We start from the raw sequence: 18,935 nt of genomic DNA, 5'->3' as shown, positions 1-18,935 counted from the left end.
GCCTACACAGGTGTACATTTCATTACGAAATATATATTTCTTTCATCCTATTACCCTTAAAGTTTCTCTTACGAATTTGGAATCACCCTTTACTTTTTTTTTTTTTTTTTTTTTTAATTTAGACTTGAATATTAAACAACAAACTTAACAAATTGCTCATATATTCTCCATATTGCTAAAACCTAAAATAGGTTCGCAATCTACCTTAAACGTGACCGGTTTTGTGACGTAAAAGGCAGTTAAAAACTTCCGGAGGCATGTTAAACGAAGACCTTTTGTCTGGGTTGCGAACCCCCAAACCATTCTCATACCTGAAATTACTGAATGGCCTTGACATCCACCCAGTTCCTGCAAGAAGTAATTTAAATTAATGCAAGTCTTGGGGGCGTAGAAAACATAGCTCAGAATTGATTAGAAACCTGGAAATAGAAATTCAAAGATAAAATTCGATAACAGAAATAATTTAGAATAAGAATTTAATGATCTGGTGTTGAATAATTGAATAATCACAGAGCATGGTATGGACTGGTATGACTTAAAGACTAGAGAAGACAATGCATAATCACTTACTTTTGGTAATGGTGATAAGCAGAACCTCTGATGGACAGAATGACGGGGTAGAAAAACTAATGAAGAATAATCTGACTTCCAGAGTGTTGACGTCAAAATAGAACTTCCCATACCCGGAAGAGAATCCGGTAGTATTTATATGAATTTTCCGTCATGTCAACATTCTTACACATTCTTTCTGCGTCTTCCTAGTTCTAGAATTCATAGCCGGTCATTTGCATTGTAGAAGTCAAGGCACTCTAAATTTTTCATTGGATTATGAATCCTAAAGGATATTCAAACTGCTTCCACTTCATACATTGCCTATTTTATACACACTTAAAAATTCAATTAAATATTTTGTTTGATTACACATTGTGGTACACAATAATATAGTTCACTCTGGTTCGATCCTGGCTTATATCAAGTAGGCTTTGTGGTGGACAAACACCGTATGCTTGGGTTTTCTCGAGGTTCTCTCATTTCCTCCGATTTTCTTCATTTTTCCTTTCATCCATCCATTTCTGTTTATATTTCTGTGCGCTGTCGGCGGGAGGGGCAGTTGAAATACAACACGCTTTATAGTACGTGCTCCGTGAGAAGGGATTAACCTTAGGAACACCAAGGTATTTTTGGGTTACATTAAACATCAAGGGATGTGGGCGCCCTTGGTGTTCCTAGGGTTAATAATGTGAAATTAATATAATTATTGCCCTTGAAGTGGTTGGTTAGTGGAAATTGAAAGCCAAAATTTATAAAGCATTAATTTAGCGTGTCTTATTGTATGAATGTGTAAGTTAATCACAAATGCGCAGAGAACAGAGATTTAGGGCTTTCTGGAACCTATTTGAAGTGAGCATTAGCGAAACTTCTAATGTTCGATTCTATTGACACTTGTGTGATTGTTCATCTGTCCATCCGTCTGTTCACGATAACTCGCCTAAAACTTAACCAATTTTGATGAAACTTGGTATGTGCCTTCCACATGCAGAAATGACCTTTCGTTTGAGTTTACAGTCCATCAAGTATAATGGGGTTTAAAGGAAGAGTAAAATACGCCCTATGTTGCAAGTTTATACATACACTCAATACGATTGTTCAGTATAAATTACATTTTGTTTTTCGATTTGTGTTTACAAACTCTACCAAGTGTGAATCCAAACCCTCAATTTAAAAAATATGTTCCACAATACGTTAAAAAATGTTCGATTTTGATGTAATATGTCGTACATTTTCTTTAAAGGTTTCTCAGTCCACATCTGCAGGAAGTTAAAAACAGTAAAGAATAAAATAGTGGATTTATCTTCCTAGCACCACCCGCTGCGATTTCTTTTAGTTTCATGATAAATTTTATAAAATTCTTTCGGTTTTGATGCAATATAATGTACATTTTGTTTGACTTTTCCGTAGTCCTCAGTCTTTGGAATTAGTTTCATTCAAGAATAAGCCGTGAGTTCTGCCTGATATATGATGGATACCCCCATCCCCAATCTCCTTTAAAAATATATTTTTCACGATCATTTCCGTTACAGCTGTTCGATTTTGGTTTAATATGTCGTACATTTTCTTAAAGGCTTCACAGTCATACCCTGCATAGAACTGAAATCAGTAAGGAATGAAGCAGTGGTATCCCTTCCTTCCAGACTTTTTTTTTATATACTGCGATAACTTATATAAAAATTCGGTTTTGGTACGATATTTGTATGTTTTCATGCACTTTTCCGTAATTCCCTGTTTGGGATTAAAATCAATCAAGAATTGGCGGTGAATTTAGCCCTAATGTGGTATGGATTATCCTGTCACCCCTTAAATTAATATATATATATATATGATTCAAGATGTATTTGTAAAAATACATATTTGACTTTCATGGAATATGGCGTCTACGTTTTGAGGCTTCACAATAATTTACATTACTAGGATTTAAAATAGATTGATAACATGTGAGTGAACCTCAGTGCCCCCAGGTATAGATAACTTTTGAAATATTATTCGATTTTAAGACTTCGATGTGTGTGTTTATTTTAAGGTTTTCGTATAATTCCCATTCTTGCAGTTGCAGTTGTAGTTAATCAAATATCCGCTCACCCCCCTCCAAAAATTATATAACTTTCGTAAAAACTACAATTTTATCGAATATGGGCTGCGTTTTTTTTTTTTTTTTTTTTTTTTTTTTTTTTTTTTTTTTTTTTGAGAATTTCTAATCGTTTCAGTTGCTTGCAGTTGAAATGAGCCAATATTAAAAGTGCATTCTTCCCAATTTTATATATTTTCCTCAATGTATGTTTTAAACACAGAATTTTTAAAGAATATTGTGTGTTTGTCGGAGATACTGATATACGAGGGCTGTCTAAAAAGTATCCGACCTTTGGCCAGAAAAATAGTTGCGAATACCTGACAGATTTGGGACCCTAATCCCCTTCAAAGTAGGTCCCTTGTGCTTCCACACACTTAGCCCACCGATCCTTCCACTGCTGGAAACACCGCTGGAAGTCTTCTTTTGGAATGTTGTTCAGCTCCGTAGTCGTGTTCCGCATTATGTCTTCTCTACTCTCAAAACGGGATCCCTTCAGAGGCGTCTTCAATTTTGGAAACAACCAGAAGTCACAAGGAGCCAGGTCTGGAGAGTAGGGAGGTTGGCGAACGGTTGTAATTCCATGTTTGGCTAAGAATGTGTGGATCAATTGGGATGAATGTGCTGGGGCTTTGTCATGATGGACGTGCCAGTTCTTCGCTGTCCACATGTCTGGTCTTTTGCGCCGGACTGCGTCACGGAGTCGCCTGAGAACATCTTGATAGTACTCCTTTGTCACTGTTTGTCCTTCCGGTGCGTACTCGTGATGCACAATTCCACGGGCATCGAAGAAAACAGTCAGCAACACCTTGATTTTGCTTCGCACCTGCCGCGCTTTCTTCGGCCTTGGAGAATCGGGATGCTTCCATTGAGACGATTGTTGTTTTGTTTCTGGGTCGTACCCGTACACCCATGACTCATCTCCAGTTATCACGGAATTCAGATACCCAGGATCAGTGTTGGTGGTGTCCAGAAGGTCCTGTGCAACGTCAAAACGGGTGTCTTTTTGTTCCTGAGACAACAACTTGGGTATAAATTTAGCAGCCACTCGTTTCATGTTCAAATCGTCACGCAAAATTGCATGTGCAGAATCTTTACTCACTCCAACATCTTCTGCAATCTCCCGCACTGTCAAACGGCGATCTGTCATCACCAAATTTCGCACCCGCTCAACAACAGCTGCATTCCGAGCAGTTTGGGGCCTGCCGCTACGCTGCTCACTCTCGACTGATGTGCGGCCATCTTTGAATCGGTTGAACCATTGTTTAATTTGTGTTACACCCATCGCATCTTCTCCAAACACCTGCTGAATCTTACGAATTGTTTGGCTTTGAGAATCACCCAGCCTTTGACAGAATTTGATGCAGTATCTTTGCTCAATTCGTTCAGTCATCTTGCGAGAAACATTAAATCCGACGAACACTACCAACAACACCTCACTTCGCGACCACCAGCTCACGACTGGCACAGGCGAACGCGGTGATAAAATTCAAGCATGTGCATTAAGGTTCCTCCTTCCACCGTGCACGGTGGCGCCGCCTGAGAATCACTACTTTGCGTGGAAAAAATTAAGGTGGGATACTTTTTAGACAGGCCTCGTAGTTTAGGGTTGAAATTAGGTAGAGGAGGATCGCTTGCTTCTACACTGCACAGCATCACTAGTGTATAATAATATAGAAAATAAAATACCGTTACCTTGGTACTTCTTTAATTTTTTTACCCAATATTTCGGTAACTATTAAAATTTAAAAAAGACGTACCACGTAAATAAAAATGAATATGTTAACGTTTGTGAAAAGTACTTGGCACTAAAATAAATGTACATAGGTGGATTCAGAAAGGTACACAATGCTGAACTTAATAAAAACAGTAGTAAATATCGTACGGATAATAAAGTCGGTATGTCTAGGATGGATGAATATAATACGCACAGGTGGTATGTATACACGATTGGGCGAAAACACAATTCCATTGATTGACGTGCTAATTGTCAGCAGTTTGCATTGCATATCAATTGTCAGCAGTTCAAACACAAAACTTAATTTTTTGCAGATGCAGTTGTGATTTTAAATGTTAGGGATGTGTTCACGTGGTGCACACTAGTAATGGCGCCGTGGAGTATTGCTTCTATTGTACTTCAGTATTCTGACCAGAAAAGGATCCTTCTTCTGATGAGACAAAGAAACATTAATTTACTCTTATCGCTTTCTGAACCACAGTAAACACATGTAAGACCCATCGTCTCACTTTTTAGTGTTTCCCGAGGTGGTGGAGGTATTGGCGAGTATTTTCTACAATACAATTTAATACTTCTAGCAATGTCTGCCATGTTTGGTCAGTAATGGTCTCAGTAATCGTCTTGAGTGCCAATGGTTTGTGCACGTTCTATACAAGGTGCATCTTGTGTGTCGCTAATCTACTACACTTCTCTATCAATACCTAGCATTTTTTAATACCATTTTAGTAGGGTTTGTCGTTACGTTTTAAATTTTGTGTTCGATCTGCTCTCACTATTGTCCCCATTTAACTATAGTGAGCACAGCCAGCAGCAAAAGGAGACAATAGCACGTTACCCTTACTCTTTTTTTTTTTTCTCTATCTCAAAATTAGTCCGTTTGATACAACTTGTCCTTTCTGATATTTGCTTTCCTCTTTTTTTCTCTCTCGCTACAATGGTAAACATTCCACCTTTCATCACGTTGCCAATTTGAATATAAAGAAATGCATATTGTTTTAGTCGAATGTCAACTTTGAGTAGTAGTGGACCTCCTGGTTATTTAGAGTATTCTTTTTAGTTCTCTTTTTGTGTCATTTAATTTTATAAAACTGAGATTTACTTGCAGTGAATAATTTCGTGTTTCAATACCCGACGCAAAAGCTGGCAACACAACATTGAGCACCACGTGCGCGCAGCGAGCTATCAGAAAGGGCAATTAGTATCAACTGTAGTATAGAGATAGGAAGTGCGTGGAGTGCCATCACCTAGTAATCTGATAGAACTGTTGGGAACATAATATGTTAGATATTTGTACCTGAACCGTTACAACTTTTCGTATAGTATTTTTGAATAATTTTTCATCACAATGATAGTGCTGATTTGAAACCTCAGAATTTTAGATGTTTAAACATAATGATTAATCTGTTACAGCTGGAAGAGAAGATTAAGAAAGAGCAAGAAGAGCAGGAGAGGCAGAGGTTAGAGGAATTGCAGAATAAGACTCCCGAAGTGACAATCACTGTAGTTAATCCTCCATCGTCTGGTGTTCATGTACCTCATCCTAATAAAACCCCAACCACGGCGAAGACTCAGACTACGACGAAGAAAGAGTCGAGGAACAGTGTGACTCCTTCAACTCCTGTGACATCGACGACTACTGACAAACCACCGCAAATGGTTACTATTAAACGTGTGATGGAACCAAATAGTGCAGAGCCCACAGTGACAATCACATTAAAGGGCGAAACTCCGGACAAGGATAAGGTGCTTTTCACACTTGTTAATGGACAAGGTAATTACTTGAATAATAATAATTTTTAAATGTTTAAGTGAATGATACTGTAAATCTGGACAGTTTTTGCAAGACTTGATTCAGGTTTCGCCCAGTGATCCGCTAAACTTTGATTAGGTTCCATAGTTTGATACAAAGCAAGAGTAAGTAGCGTAACGTGGCTCAAATTGAGTATTATCAATCTCTATAAAATATAGAGAATACTGTGGTAGAGCGCTTACCTGCGAGTGGTCTATTCGATCCCATGAGAGTTTCTGGTGATCGGTATCGTATCTCTGAGTTTTCAGAAGTACTCCAACATTCTTCCATTATCGTCCACTTTCATTATTCATGCGTTTTCTGTATGTAGTGTATAGGACATTAAGTGTGACGTAAAACTAAATATTTTGTTTCATGTAAAAGTATCCAATACCTAACAGATGAATACTGTATTTACTTGAATATAATTGAATAAGCAGTTATAGAGAATTTAGTGTGATACAAAAGCGGATATTTCCTTCACTTACTATAATAAATTTCAAGTAATTCTTCTGTATATCTTAAGAGTTTCAAGTGTTGTTCGAATTATACATAGATGTTGTTCAGGTTCGTTCTTTACTATAAAATAGGTTAGCAGAAAATATAAAGAAAGATAGCTACTTAATTGGTCAGTATTCGGAACTAAGAACTTATACAGTTAAAAATACTTAAGAAACCAATTGTTCAATTCTCTCAAGACGTCAGCATGTTTATATTTCTTGTAGTGAATATACTGTAACTTGGTTATCGCCATCAATAAACAGCATTATGATGAGGTAGTTTCAGAGCAATCGGCGTAATGTGTTGGACTTTTTTAAAATATTTAATTCAGTCATCAGAGGCTAACGAGCGCATAACGGTTTTTAGTTATTTGTGAACTGAAGATAACACCAGAAAAGGGACAACTTTTATGTGCTTACATTTATATGCTCGAGTGACTATCAGTGCCTTATCAGATCACAAATCTTGGGATTTTTTATGTAGGGAAAGGATGGAGGGAGGGAGGAAGGAAAAGAGCCAAAACTTCTGTTCACTCTAGCTTGGTGTTGCTCAGACTCGAATACGCGCTGTAATAGGCAGATTGTCAACAAAAATCTTTTATAGATTTCATTAAAGGTTTTTATTTAGACTGTTGTTATTCACTCTTAGTTTTCATTCTCTAATATTTTTCGTTATTGTCATTACATTCTCCCTCTTTCTTTCTTTAAATATTTAGTTGTTCATAAATGTTCCATTATTATCAGCTTTACATTATTTATCTGCTGTATTTTTTTCTCGTCACATTATGCATTCTAATATGGCGTCCACTTGGCCACCTTACAGCTACTGTACTTTTCTGTTTCTTAGTTCTTGATTTTTCTTTTCTACTCTGCTCACTTCTTTCCCCTTCTCATCTGAAGTCTTTAGTGAAATTGCTTGTAATATATTTTTCTAGTGTAATGTGTGGTAAGGTTTTCACTAGTTTGGAAAGTAATTAGTTTTTCTTGCGTACTTCGGGATTCTTGATTGGTTTGTATAGTTTCAAAATCATGGCATTCTGAGAAAGTTTCGTTTGCTACAAAGATAGTTGGTTCTTTTTTAAACTTACACATTACATTTTCTCTTTCAGTGTGCCAGACACAAGAAGGAGGAGATTCTTCAACCCAAAACCAAAACAGCAAGAGAAACAATAAAAACAGCAATCATAGTAACAACAGTAGTAGTAGTAATAGTAACAACAATAGTAATAATAATAGCAAGAAGAAGAAAAGCAAAAACAGCTCTCAGCCTGCTTCACCAGCGACACATTCCGCGTCATCCAAGTCTCCAGGCTTCACAGCTTCCAGTCCTGCTTCAGTGCCTGTTGTAAGTCACTCATCACCGACTGTGAATATAATAAATCGTGCCAATGCTACAGGGACGACAACCAATCATACGTTCCCTGTGAACAGTGGTCCCAAGCTTCAGCATACTGCATCGAAGCTTAATAGCCTTATAAAAAACTTATCAACATCAGTTCCACTGCCAGCAGCACCCGTGTCAGCACCTAGTTCCAATTCATTTAATGGCTCAATTACTGGGGACTCAAAGTCGTTTAGTTTGGAGAACTTAAAATTACCCCCAGGTATTACAATTACAAAGGTTGAAGGTCCTTCAAATGGCCCTCAGCGTAAGACGTCGGCGAAACAGGAAGTTCCTAAGCAGCAGCAGCAGCAGCAACAACAACAACAAAATCACGGAGCATCTACTGCCATTATTGCTCCTACGCCTGTACAGCCAAACAAAAGCAGTGGAGCAGTGGGTAGTCTTCCTGCAGGACTGAATGGACCTAATGTAATAGTAGTCGATACAGGAAAATTGCGGGAAGAACCTATTGAGGTTGATGGAAAAAGTAAGTACAATAGTTTGCCTTCATATTCACAAAATAGCAAGAAACCTTCATAACAATTGTTCAATAATACTTTATTAAATTCGTAGCTAGAAAGGAATTGATGTGAGCAAAAGAAATATGTTTTGTAAAATATCTTGCTCGTGTGTTTAGTTGGTTTTTGAATTTTAACCCCCTCAGACGACATTTAAATAGGCACTTGTTCAACTCTGTTGTGAAATTTATGTGACCAATTAATGATGTAATCAAAAAGTAGTCTCAAGTCTCATTGGCTGATTTCCTGTATATGGGGGTGTTTTTTCCAGAAAATGTAGCGCGCTTCACACTTAAAATAACCTGAATCTCAAATCATCGTAACTTTCTTCCACTTCTTTTCACTGTTATCTTCTTATCGTTAATGAAGCCATTATATACTTAATCATTACTGTCCATTTCATTTCTGCCTCTTGTGGGATGGCAGGATAATCTGAATATCGAATAATTTTGTCGGAGAGTAAACTGTGTGTGTAACTGTGAATATCCTGGTGTTTTACTGGTCTACAAATGAAATTTTTCAACCTAGGCTTCTGTTACGCAGAAAACGGCAAGTATAGGGAACAGAGAAATGTCTTCAGGGTTGTGTGTGTGAAAAATAGTTTAGGAGGGTGTAATGTATATTTTTCAGAGAGTTCAAGCTGTGCTACTGTGTGTAAAAGAGATTCCTAATGCCAGCACCATCTTAGATTCCAATGTTCGGTTTGAGGGATTAAAAGTTAAATCACGGCTACTAAATATAATCAAGGTAGTACAGTTCCTGACAACTAGCGCCATCTGTGAAAAAAGTAAATGGTTCCCACAGACCTGGAAAATCAGGGATTGTTAGGGAAATTATGGAAAAGTTCTTTAGTGTCAGGGAAACAAAGTAATCGTTCTCGATAATGAAGACAGCTTTAAAGTAATAAGGTTATTTGAGATTTAGAGATCACTCAACACAACAATATAGAATAATAGGCTACAGATGCGTTAATTATGTCAGTGTATGTTGTTTCATGATTTATGATTTGGTTTTTAACTGAAGTCAGTTAAGCTACAGCATCTTGAATCGTTTAATGTAGACAGTGTGGCGTATCTGACTTGAACTGAGTTACATACATTTAAAAAAAATCTCCATTCGACCTATATACGGTATATTGTTCGTATGCTCAAGTATAATTCTTCGATTCAGGTGCACCGATTTTATTTTACTTTTTAATTTTTTTATTTTATTATTTTGAAAGAGTATTCTTTTTTGTTGGTTTAATGTAAATTTTATGAGGATCTAATAATAGTCTTTGGAGTGAAATCATGAAACTTCTCAATGGTTGACTGTTCATACCATAATTGTATACTTACGCATAATTTCGACGTAGATGCACTACTTTGGTGACTTTCTTCTTGTTTGAAAAAGTTTGCTGTCGCAGTGGCTTCATATAAATATCATTAGGATCTGATAATAGTTATCGGAGCTAAACTATGAAAATTCTCAACAGTTGGTAGTGTTAATATCGTAAATAACTGACTTCATTGTGTACATGCATGTACATTAAATTCAATACGGATGTACTGATTTTGATTATTTTTTAGTTTCAAAGAGTGTACTTGCAGGTTGCACATAAATTTTATTAGGATCTAATGACAATTTTTGAAGTTAGACTAGCTTTGAAGTCAACAGCTGATAGTCTTTAATATCGTGTAAATGTTCACATATAATTCTGTATCATGTAGACTTATATAGAGCGTTCTAAAAATTATGGCCACGGACCATAGAGCACTATACTACAGGCCAAAATAAACCGAAAATGTTATTTGATGGTATGCCTTCCGGGGCGTCCTTCAGCCGCTATGGGTAATCAAAATTTCACAATGTGGCAACGTCGCAGATGAACTTTGGAGCCATTAGCATTACTCTACGAACACAACAAGCAGTTGAATCGATTGCTACACTAATAAGTAATGCTAGTGTCAATCAGTATCGACTTTTGCTGCCATCTGGAAAGAATCGATTAACTATTTGATAGATTGGTAGAACTAATCTATGGTTCTTTATTTGCGACGTTGCCACACAGTGCAATTTTTGCCTCCAGACGAGACTCGAAAGGTACAGGGGTTGGACAAAAAAATCTAAAACGTTTGCAAAAGTGTGAAATCATACCTAGTATGGTGTGGGGCCACCTTTTGCGTCCTAAACAGCTTGGATCCGACGTGGAATGGACGTATATAACTCCTGAATCGTGATGTGTGGAATTTTGTACCATTGTTCCTCCAAAACATGATCCAGTGGAGGGTAATGAGACCGAACACGCCTTTCTAACAGACCACAATGGCTCAATGATGTTCAGATCTGGTGATTGTAGGACCCAGGGGAGGTGTGATAGCTCCTGGTCATGCTCCTCAAAGCATGATTTCACTGTTTTTGCAGCGCGACAGGGTACCAAATCATCTTGGTAGATGCCATCACCATCAGGGAACAATATTTGGGCCATGGGTAGAACCTGGTCCCCCAAAATGGTCTCATACGCCTTAGCATTCATCATTCCATGCAGGGCTATGATGGGACCTGCAGAAAACCACGATATCACTGCCCATACTGTAAGCAGAACCACCCCCATGCTTTACAGTTGGGAGCAGTCTGTATCATAGGCCTGCGACGGTGTTCTCCATACGTAAACACGACCGGTTGTTGGAAACAAGGTGAAGATCGATTCATCGGACCACATTACGTGTTTCCACTGCTCATGAGTCCACGCCTTGTCCTTGCACCACTGGATACACCTCTTCGCATTGACTGCTGTGACCAGGGGTTTGGCGATAGCGGCCCTGCCATGAATTTTCATTTTATGAAGTTCTCGTCACACTATTTCGATGAAACCGGGTTCTGTAGGCCAGAATTGAGTTCAGACGTAATTTACATTGCAGTGGTCTTTTTAGCTGCTAGAATCTGTTTTAATGTCCTCCGGTCCCTATCTGACAGGATTGTCTTTCGACCATTGTTGTGCTTTGCAGACGTCGTTTGCCCATGAATTGTGTATGCCCTCCTGACATTGGACACAGCGCCTATCGATACCCCCACAATGTTCGCCACTGTTGCCACTGAAGCTCCAACCAGACGGGCACCAACGATCATGCCCCTTTGGAAGTCTGTCAGGTCGCCCATTTTACCGCACCACTTTCACTCACAGATGAACTGGTAACTGCTGACGGAAGAGGAAGGCCCACATGACACATTGAAAACAAAAAACGATCAGCAATTTTGACTTGTAGAATAATGCTCTGTGGTCCGTAGTCGCCATTTTTAGAACACCCGACATATATATATATATATATATATATATATATTTTGGTCTCGCATGTTTCCTAGGCTGACCTATTTTATAGGAAGTTAGTGCCATACCTTTAGTTTAGGTATCTAACGGAACTAATATGATTACGAAAAAGTGAAAAAAAGGAATGTCAGAGAAAACAGTGTAGAAAAATCTGTGGAAACCTTGGTAAGAGGTATATAAGAATAATTTTCACTAAATCATACGTGTAAAATCTAATGTCTGCATAGGCCAAGTTTCATCAAAATCACTCAATAACTTCTGGAGGATAATTAAAATTTTTCGATACCCCCTTGTACTCTTTTGTCTTGAGCTCCCTCCTGGTTATGATTAGCGTATACGCCTTTAGTACGGGAGACCCGAGTTCCAATTCCTGTGGGAGCTCATGTAGTTCGGATCCTACGTTAGGCTGTAAATCAACGTCGTGTGTAGCGTTGGTGCTGAAAGGAACGCTAAACTCAAATCAAACCATTTTGATCACTCGTCGACCAACGATTCAGGATGTAATTACTCAATGTAAACATGTAAAGTTTTCATACACAAACTTATTTATATTTATATAATCTTAGTAACAGAAGCTTTTTATATTAATGAATACCTATTACTATTATTATTTCTGTAATTGTTATAGGTCGTTGATAATTAACTACCTAACGTAACCTTTACAAGCGATCATGAGTCTCGTCGGTCATAAATGGACGAGCAACTGTGTAATAACACATACTTTATTGTCAGACAGTTCGAGTTTTGACAAGCTGATAACCGTGACACATTCTATTGTTTGGTCAGGAAAATATTAGAACATACCATTGGTTGCTGTTCTTCTTTCATTTTCGTTCTCGAATTTTTTTTTTTCTTCTATTACCCAGACCATAACATCCCAAGAGGAAAGCCAGGTTTTTAATATGATATGTACAGTTAAGGTTCAGTAGGTCTTGAAAACTTATCTTCCATTTGAAAAACAAATTCGCACGCAAAGGTAACAAACATGCTGCCATAAATAGACGTGGAAAAAGGAACTCAAAGGTAAGTTCATACAGAAGAATTTCTTACGCAGTGGTGAACGTCTTGAGCCTACAGATACTCTTGAGCAGCATCGGTGATCTTATCAATGCAGGAGGATTTCAGTTTTATAAACATGGAAGTCTGACTATGCGAGGTTTGGAACAACGGTTCAGAACTATATTTGGTCTTTCACTGCCGCTGTAGTGTATGGAGTAGAGCGTTGACTTATATCTTGAAATACCAGCATGCAATTTTGAAACTTTTCGTTCCTGTTTCATTTGATGGCGTCTTTTAGTTGTCGATATTCTGATACATAGTAGCTTCATTGATGGTGTGAAATTTTTGTGAGTAGCCAGTCGTGCAGTCTCTCACTGGTTCAGAACACTGAAACCTTCATCTTTCTGATCAATACGACCTGCTTATGCATGTTGAATTCGAGGTCGAAGTGGTATGAACTAGACTTCTTCCTTCTGAATTTCTCAGAATTGATTAGAGAGCAGACTCAAAGGGTCCTTTTGCTGTTTGTGCTTGGCCGCATTTAGGCATCCTCTTGCGCAAAGAATTGGCTTATCCGTGAGTGAATGGAGCTAATACTAGTGTGGATTTATTTCTGCAATGTCCTTTGCCAGTCACACGTCTAATCTTCTAAAACATGCGAAGAATAAACAGTCTTCAGGTGACTGTTCGTGGTCGCTGATTTCGAGCGCTTCATCCACGTGTCATCTCTAGTGCTCTCCCTCCCCCACGTTATTCCCGCTGTCTACTTTACGGTTGAACCTCCCAGCTACTCTAGTGGCTAGTGAGTCGCCTTTGGTTCACGTGGTCCTGGTTTAATTCCCGGTGGGAGAACACAAAACTTTAATTTCACAAACATTCACTTTCAGTAATCATTTATCTCCTGTAGCTTAAAGGCATAACGTGTGACGTTAAACTGAAATGTTAAATTCCATTTTATTACTTTACTGTTGATAAAAAAGAGGATAGTACCGATTTATAAGAAAAGGATTAATATCGAACATTATGACAGTGTGTCTTCACAAATTTCTTTGTGTCATGCTTTGTTTTCTGTTAATTTGATTATTGCCCACACCTTTGGTTCATTTTTGGTGTCGCTAATTCTTCGTTCACATGTGAACACCACCCTTCAGGAGCTGTATGGTTAGTCTACACGTCTCCGCCGTGGGAAATCGGGTTTGATTCCCGGCATTAGCTCTTGTTCAGATCCCATATTAACTGTAGGTTCACGTCTCGTATAGCTTCAATCAGTGGCGTATATACGATTTTGTTTCGGGGGGGGGGGGGCTTTGCCTGAAAGTATGAAAATTCTGCAAGATATTTCATATACTTTACTATAGTAAGATTTCGGGGGGGCTTAAGCCCGGAAGCCCCCACTAAATACGCCACTGGCTTCAATGTAGAAAAGGACGCTAACTTCCAAATTCCAGTTTACCCTAACCACAATCTGTAAAGACATGAAGGCCAACTTTTAAGTTTCTGTATAGTGTTACAAGCCTGAATTTGTTACTAGTTTTGGAGGGTATTTCATAGTAGCGCTATTTAATTTTATATGGAGCTGGTCAGCTAATGTAATAATAGTATCAGCGACTGCACACTGCTAACAACAGTCTGTTCATAGTTGTTTCTTCGTTTATTCAAAGTTTTGTTTAAATAGTAGTTGTGAAGTCACGTCATATCGACAAATATTTCACGACAGTTCAGACTGTATAACCTAACTTCATGTGAAATATTATATACTGGTTCATATTTTGTGGAATATGTTATACTGGTTCATTTTTTCTCAATTATGTGTACACTTCCTAACTAGCTTTTTTAAAGTAAACCCAGTCTACCTTCGACATCGTTATAAAAGAATTAATTGATTCGTAGTTTAATTTGATAATAGAAAGGACCAAGTTTTCTAAAATTTACAGAAGGTCGGTCCACATTTATGGAAACGAAGTGGAACGATCGCTAGGGGCGCTAGGATCGCACAGACAGTAAGCACAGCAGAGCAATCAGAAACCAATTGTGTGGAGAATTCAGTAGCAGGAAGTGAAGTGCTCCGAGTGTAAAATGCCTCCAAAAGTGACCCCATTTTGGGAGGGGTACATCACCGCTCTTTCCGACATCGGATACAGCTACAGTGCAATTGTGAAACAGTGTTCGTCCAAGAGTTTCACCATTTCCAAAAATGGAATTGCCAATGTACTCACACACAACAAAAATGCACAGCCAGAGGAAGCGGGTGTGCGCACAGTGGCACGAAAACATACAACCCCGTCCCAAACGTACAATGGATGTGGTTCGACAAGTGTAGAAGTTGGTGACCCAGGAGAATCCGCCGTCACAAAGAGACATTGCCAGGAGTGGTAGAAGATCCAAATCAACTGTGCAGAGAATAATTAACCAGGATTTACGCCCGCGAGTGAAGCATAAGCCACGTGTTAACACACTCACAGCCAGACACATCCGGGATCGTAGGTTCCATTGCAAACTGCTCTATGAATGGTATTTAGTGGATGACAAATGGGGAAATATGTGGTCATGTTAGACGAGGCCCGGATTTATTTTTCAAACTCCAAGCGGGTTCGAGCAATTTACTATAATCCCAAGGATCATGCCAGTTGGGCCCGCACATACCGCGAGTTTTCTCCGTGGCTTTATGGTGGTTGCAAGTTTTTGCCATAAAGGAAAACTTCCCCTGCATAGAGTTGCACGAAATGTGAAAATTAAAGCAGGGTACTATCAACACGTTCTGGAGCCATTATACCGGCAGCATATTCCGTCGTTGTATGGTGCTGAGGTGTCGAAAGTCTTCATTCATCAAGACAAAACAGCCAGCCACACGTCTCAGCGCGTGAAACTGGAATCCATGCTATCCCATATTCAGACATCCCTGTCAAGTCTTCCGACGCTGCACCAGTGGTGTTTGAAGCGAACGATTTCCTTACGTCGCCCACGTACATTAACTTCTAGATGCATTTCGGGGTCAAATTGACCCCTCAGGTATTTTTGTTGTATTTTAAGTGTATGATTTTTTAAAAATCTTACTGGTTCTTTCTGACATCTGGCAGTAGGTTCTTCTGTATTATTATTCTATTTTATTTAATAATTTTATTTATAATAATGGTGTAGGAATGTAGTTATTACATGTATTACGTATTTTCATTTCGGGTGTTAATTTGACCGCTTCTTCAATTTTTTTCTTTTTTGGTGGAATTTTGTACAGGGTTTCATATTTGTTACTACATCGTCTTTTATAAGCACAAGAAGAAGAAAAAGAAGAAGAGAAACAAAAAAATAAAAAGAGGAAGAAGGAAAAAGTGTAAGAAAAAGGCCTGATGATTCTCTAATTGCTGGGAGATTTTTATTACGTCAGAGAACTGATGTCTAAGAACTTCGTCTAGTCTGACAGGTTATTGTTGTGTGGTCAAAACAGTCTGGTAAAAGATGAGTGGTCTCACAAACGATGAAATTTTGCAGGAACTTATTTTAGAGGAACAGGAGTTAAGTTGATTTTGAGTTTAATGTTCCGTTCAGCAGCGAGGCTATATGAGACGTGGACCTACTGATTAACGTGGAATCCGAACCACATGAGCTCCCGCCGGGAATCGAACCCAGGTCTCCCACGCCATTTAGAGGAACAGGAATAACATTGTACGTGGATATGGAAATGACAAGTTTGAAACCCTTGTAAACAAAAGATGAAGAGATCACCTATTGTATAAGTTTTGCAATGTGTATTTAAGTACGCAAAAATAGCAATTTGTTATGAAAAATTGATAATAAAGTTATATTTCGTGAAAGTATAAGCGAGATTTAATGTTTATGAGATTTAGGTACAGTACTCACTTATTGTTAATACAAAGATGGAGCCCTTAAACCAAAATATTGCTTGAAAATATTAATTATGGTCCTAGCAGTACGTTTCAAGCAATAATTACAAAACACTATTCGAAGAAACAGGAAAAAAGTCAACGAGTCAAAATGACCCCCAAAATGTAATAACGTAGAAAACATCCCAAATGAATCTAAAGGTTAACTGGCTTGTGGAAAGTTTGCAAGGATGAGTGGTCCAAACTTGATCAGATTTCTCTGAACAGAAGCCTACTCCAATGGAAACTTCCGCGTGGGGCTATAGTTTATAGTCAGGGTCGTTATATCGAGCACAACCGCTGGTGGAAATGCGGCTTTACGCCCTAGCGTAGGGGACACAAAATCGTTTCCATAAAGGTGGAGCAACCTTCTGTAGACTTTGGTTGTATCAAATGTCATTTATAAAAATTAATATAATTAACCCTTTTAAATTCTGGCCTCTTTTGGAGTTTTTCTTGAGTCTCAGATAAGCAGCAACAGTATCATCCCTATTTACCCTAGGATCATGGTTCATACCTTTTTTTTTTTTTTTTTTAAAGAATGGAACAGCCTTTCAAACAGTACCACTTACATGTCCCTATGATGTGCCGGAGGGGAAATATTTGAGGAAAAATAGGGATTTTGGGGATTTAAAAAATGTTTGGGGCCCTCTGGGCCCCATATGGGTCTACGCACAAGACTCAAATTTTTAAATTGGGGGCGCGGTGGCTCAGTGGTAGAGCGTTCACCTCCGGTGCTTGGGGTCCTGGTTCGATCCCAGCTCGCGCGGTGTGGACTTTGTGGTGGACAAACACCGTGCTCGTGGGTTTTCTCGGGGTTCTCCCGTTTCCTCCCACTTTCTTCATTCCACCATTTCATTCATCTCTCATCATCACCGTCTCCTTTAGCCTAACCGACATAACCGATGGACGTAAAAGTTAAAGATTTCATTTCAATTTTTTTTTAAATACTACTTAGTGTACTAAACAACCGTACCAAATTTTCTTCTCATAGGTTGAATAGTAAGGGAAGAAAAATGTTTTTACCTCTGTGGGAAAGCATCAAAAATGCACCCAAATAGGCCTAAAAACACAAAATGTAACCTTAAAATTTCTTCCCTATTTACGTCCCTATTTACCCTAGGATCAACTATTCAAATGTCCCTATGGTGCACCTGAAGGAAAACAATTGCAGAAATCCCTCAGTTTTTCTTTAAGAAATCTCTCTTTTTAAATTTGGGGCCCTCTGGAGCCGCCCCTGTGTTAACGCAGACAGCAGAAAAAAATCAGGAAATAGCAACTGGTATGCTGACTGCGTGTACAAAATTCAGGCTCCTATCTTGATAAATAAGGGCGGGAAAAAATATTTATCGATGTCCTAGGCATATTCCCAGAATATTGCTCATGTCTGCTTATACAGGGTCTCAGATAAAAATTTCCTGAGACGTCCCTAATTAACCTAGGACCATGGTTCATAGCTCATTTTCTTCAGAATGGAACACTCTTTCACATTTTTCCCTTATGATGTCATGACCCCGAGATGCAAAAGCCCCCACGACACATGTTCTACAATGCTTTTATGCTTAAGAAAACACAAAAAAACTCGAGGTAAAAAAAAAAAAAAAAAATTATTGGTTCATTTTTAAGCCCAAAAAGAAAAGACTGCTCCATGGGAACTATAGTTCCCATAAAATTTAAAAAGGTTAAGAGTGTATTGTATGTCTAGTAAAAGTAATGCAATTTGCGATCCGTTTATATAGAAATAAGAAAGTGATCTGAAAAGTTCTTATCCGCGCTCATTTATGGAAACATTATCACCAAGTTTTTTTCTTCTTCAGAAATACATCTTTCATAAGCATCGTTAGGAAAATGTATGACGTCTGGTCGAGTGGTTTTTGGTAGCTAACTGTGTGAAGCAAAAGGGATGTAGTTTCGTGAAAGGAAAAAATTGAGTTTCTTGTCTAAGACTGTTTCACACCAAAGGAGATTCATGAAAAGTTTATAAAAAGTGTGTGGGAAGCTTTCCCTTCGTTTTCAAAAATTAAGAAGTGGACATCCGAATTTAAACATAACCATACCAACTTTGAAGGTGATATATTTGAAGGACGTTCAAAAAGTGCAACAGCGTTATGGTATTGGGACCGGTACGTGAAATTGCTCAAACTAGTTATTCGAAGGAATAGATCGGATATAGTTGTATAGATTGTGAGCAATGATAAT

The 18,935-nt window shown here is 38.3% G+C and overlaps 1 protein-coding gene across 3 annotated transcripts in view; it reads left to right on the top strand.

The window, feature by feature from the left end:
• Nucleotides 1-18,935, top strand: part of LOC145692397 (uncharacterized) — a 112,281-nt gene that overhangs the window by 77,262 nt on the left and 16,084 nt on the right. For all 3 annotated transcript variants that reach the window (XM_081767704.1, XM_081767702.1, XM_081767706.1), the window contains 2 exons: nucleotides 5,772-6,132; nucleotides 7,760-8,521. In XM_081767704.1, the coding sequence (XP_081623830.1) occupies nucleotides 5,772-6,132; nucleotides 7,760-8,521 (1,123 nt within the window). The remainder of the gene's footprint in view (nucleotides 1-5,771; nucleotides 6,133-7,759; nucleotides 8,522-18,935) is intronic.

Source organism: Thermobia domestica, chromosome 1 (assembly GCF_964235325.1).
Source record: "Thermobia domestica chromosome 1, izTheDome1.hap1.1, whole genome shotgun sequence".
Classification (NCBI taxonomy): Eukaryota; Metazoa; Arthropoda; class Insecta; order Zygentoma; family Lepismatidae; genus Thermobia; species Thermobia domestica.
Note: the sequence above shows the minus strand (reverse complement) of the source record. Positions and strands in the feature narration are given on the sequence as shown.